Source organism: Agrilus planipennis, unplaced genomic scaffold (genome assembly GCF_000699045.2).
Source record: "Agrilus planipennis isolate EAB-ADULT unplaced genomic scaffold, Apla_2.0 scaffold124, whole genome shotgun sequence".
Classification (NCBI taxonomy): domain Eukaryota; kingdom Metazoa; phylum Arthropoda; class Insecta; order Coleoptera; family Buprestidae; genus Agrilus; species Agrilus planipennis.
Genome location: NW_020438950.1, coordinates 673,146 through 677,308, shown reverse-complemented (window position 1 = coordinate 677,308; position 4,163 = coordinate 673,146). Strand labels below are relative to the sequence as shown.

General features: G+C 32.2%; 1 protein-coding gene across 1 annotated transcript in view; it reads right to left on the bottom strand.

The window, feature by feature from the left end:
- The window catches only part of LOC108735032 (endochitinase A-like), an 18,447-nt gene extending 15,110 nt beyond the window's left edge, over window positions 1-3,337 (bottom strand). Inside the window, exon 1 of the mRNA XM_018466821.1 lies at window positions 3,298-3,337. Coding sequence (XP_018322323.1) covers window positions 3,298-3,312 — 15 coding nt within the window. The 5' untranslated portion in view covers window positions 3,313-3,337. The remainder of the gene's footprint in view (window positions 1-3,297) is intronic.
- Between the last annotated feature and the right edge of the window lie 826 nt (window positions 3,338-4,163).

The following is a 4,163-nucleotide window of genomic DNA, read 5'->3' as shown; positions in this document are numbered from 1 at the left end:
TGTTCCGAATTTCTAAGGCGTGGATTAATATGCCATATTAATTTGAAATCATTTTTTCGATTTTTTATTTACCCACTACAAACTACCTCAAATTAATGAGGATAAAATTGTTGCTGTTGTCACACCCCCGCCGGGAATCGAACCCGGGACCTTTGGCTTTACGCATCAATGTTCTACCACTAAACTACGAGAGGTGACAACAGCAACCACGACCAACCGACCTACAAGGTTAACGATCCATTGTAGTTGGTAAATAAAAAATCGAAAAAATAATTTCAAATTAATATTGCATATTAATCCACTATTAAGTAACTAACAATGTCAGAATAAATGCCGTATTTGGAGCCTTACGTAAAACAGTTTATGTAGGTTTTTGTTGTATTAGGTTAGGTTAGGCAGGGCCGGACTGGCCCGGGGTGCAGGGGTGCAAATGAACCCCGGGCCAAATGCCTCCCGGGCCAAACCGGGCCAGATGACTCAAAAAATGTGAAAAAAAAGAGATATTTGGTTACATCGCACCCCGGGCCAAAGTCAAAAAATTCAGTCCGGCTCTGAGGTTAGGTATAGTAGTCTAGGATATGCTATGGTGGGTTTATTACCAAAAATAAGAACATATATGCACGTACATATGAGGGTGGATACTATATGCCTTGTGAATCAATTTTGAAGATTGTTTCTTCATTTGAAGGGCTGTATTTCCTGGGTGATCCAATTTAAACTTTAAGAGAATATTTTATCTTTAAGGGCGGAAATTAGGTGGTAATTCCCATTTTTATCTTTTTAGTTTAAGTTTGTACAAGTAAATTTTGACGTTGATTTTTATTATGCCATCTTTCAAACCACCCGTTTTCTGCCCTAAAATAATAAGAATTGTATTGGAAAAATGTGGCAAAGTACATTTATTGGTTCATATTTTTTTCTTACGGTACTAGTTTGTTATTAGGCAGTTAGTCTATTTAAAGAAAATGTATAATATGCGTCCACATTTTTCCAATTTAATTCATTATTTTGGTGTGAAATTAAATTAGGCTTTATTTGTTACTACTCGTTTCGACTCTTAATAGTTTTCAAGAAAAATAACTATTATAATAACAGACTCGTGGGAGATGCTCTAAGGAGGCATTTCCTTTGGTTTTACGAAATATTATAAAAAATGAAGATTGAGTTTAGTTAGGAACTAAATTAATTTACAAAAATCTATACACACTACTGACAAATTGAGAACCGAATACAGGGATATTCTATTACTTTCAATCATTTTATCATCGTTCTTTGGAATATACGACGTGGCGTAAGAAAATTCGTACAAATATCTTTAGGCATTTCTTTGATATAAATAATACTTCAAGTTTTTAATGGATATTACGGTTTGGTTAAAAGATTTTGACAGTTCGATTAGTTAAGGTTAGGTTAGGTTAGGTTCGATTAGTTTAGGATACATTTCAGAGAAGCGGCTGATATTTTCAGGTAGACATGATTGAAACAATATATTCTACAAGTTTACCAAATTATGCACTTTCGTTCGTCCGAAATAAAAGAGAGAAATGTATAATTTCTATGTTTGGTTAACATTTAGCATTATCTGTATAAAGAAGCTTACTAACTGACGTATAGTCAAAATTATTGGGTCAATTTGAATGAAATTTTATATAACATTGTAATGAATAGTTTATAGGTATATATAAAAAGTATTCACATATAGTTCAAAGTTTTCGAGTCAATAAAATTGGTTTGCATAAAGCTTGTTATTTACGTAATTACATTACTTTACTTTTTAATGCGTATTTAATTAAAACCACACACCTGTAAAATTTGAGCTTAATCCGATAATTAAAAGTTGAAGAAAAATCGATCTTCAGATGTAATTACAGGTAAACCTATGTACTTAATAAAAAGGGAATTTATATTTTCAATTATTAATAGGCAATTTTCTTACAATAACACATTCTATATCGTGCGATTTGGCTGGCAACATAAATAACATCTTTAACTTCATTTACTTTTATGAGGCAAACAAACATCCAACAAAAAAAACTGGCAGAACCATTTTTTGCTAGTTATTGTACAGATAAGGTTCGTATTTGAAAGAAATGCAGTCAGTTCAGTTTCATCGGTTCGCGTTGCGTGAAGGAAGACTTTTCGATATTGTCGTGTTATTGTGCAATAAGAAGAAAGAATCCTCAATTCATCAAGAGACAAAAGCAGATAAAAAATGTAATTATTAGTTTGTTTAAAAGGCGAGTGTTACCTTTGAATTAATAGTTAATAAAATAGAATATTGCGTAATGATAGTAATTGACTTGCAGTATGTTTTGCACATTGCACGTAAACTTGCTATTGCAAGATAGGAATTAGATGTATTTTTAGATACTGAATCGAGAAAGTGTTTTGAACACATACCTACATGGGTACGCATTTGTACACACACATTAATTCATTGTCAGATAATAATCTGGACGAGGGCGTAACTGATAGGTCATGGCTGATTCATATGTGCTTTTGTTTTTATGCAAAAGTAATTACACAGACATATTATGCTGATGTAGTCGAGCTTTTCTGAATATGATGATATTCGGCACGAATGTTTAATTTTATTTCATAGCGGATAAATCGAATAAGGAAATTGAGAACAAGGTGAAGATGCTTATCTCATTGTGTTGAAAATTTTTATCAATTTAAACATAAATTTACTTTGAAGTTTACATTAGGGATAAAATACATTGTTAATTACCTATAACAACTCATAATTTGGCTAATATTTTGATTGAGACCAACCGAATTTGGGGTCCAGGGGCGGAGAAGAAGTTAACCTATAACCCATTTCAGCAATAAATGCCATATTAATTTGAAATCATTTTTTCGATTTTTTATTTACCCACTATATACTACCTCAAATTAATGAGGATAAAATTGTTGCTGTTGTCACACCCCCGCCGGGAATCGAACCCGGGACCTTTGGCTTTACGCATCAATGTTCTACCACTAAACTACGAGAGGTGACAACAGCAACCACGACCAACCGACCTACAAGGTTAACGATCCGTCGATTTTNAATACGTAAATGGTAAAATATTGTGGTACTTTATATAAGTAATGGAAATAAAATAGAACAAAGAGCACTTCTGATATATGTCAAATATTATTCCTTTTGGAAAACAACAGTTTTCCTCGTGATTTTTCCGAAAATTTCCCGATAACACACTAAATACGATAAATTAAGTACTACGTATTTTAACTCTGCTTTTCACATATAATACTATTTTTGAAATCACTCCACTACGCGACTAACTGACTTACCAAATTAAAAATCATATTGATATAGACGACAAACAAAAAGCGGCTTACATTAAAACTAAACTAGCGCAGAATTAAGAAGTCGCCCGCTTTTATAGCCAACGATTGGTCCAGATCTGATAGCCTGCGTCCACTGCATCCACCCATCTCAGTCCTTAACATTGTTGCCACACGTAACGTAATAAATAATTAAATATTAATAGACGTACTGATCGTTATCATTGAAATATATCGCTATTATCGAACACGGGAAAGTTAATTAATAAAACTTAACGCCTTGATATTTTTAATAAATAAAAATGTGTATTACCAGTTTGAAGGAGTAATAAATTTATCGTAGACTTTGTAGACTGATATTTTTTATGTTTTATGTAGGTGAAGTCCGGAATAGTTGAACCTCTTTTTCTTTAAAGTATCGTATTTTCTTATGAATAAGGCTTAGTGATTTAATTATAATAATAAACAGTAGCTTATTTATTTAGGTTTACTTATGCATAATTACTTTTTCGATATTATAGTACTGAAATATGTTATATATATTTGAATGAAAAATGGGATATGAGTCAACTCTCCCCACCCTTAGGGACACTTGAACCGGGATCTTTAAAGGGGAAAATAAAAATATTTTGCAGCTTAAATAACAGCCAAACATCACAAAATGAAATTAAATTGTAAAGGAACATAAAGGGTTGTTCGGAAAGTCATTTCGTTTTTTTCTTGTGGAAATGAAAGACAGTTTTCGTATAATAAACAAATACTTTATTAAATTATATATTGACCGTTCTGGTCCAACACCTTTTGCCATCTTTCTGGTAGTAGCATAATTCCACGCTCATAAAATTTTTGGTCTTTGCTGGCAAAAAACTGAT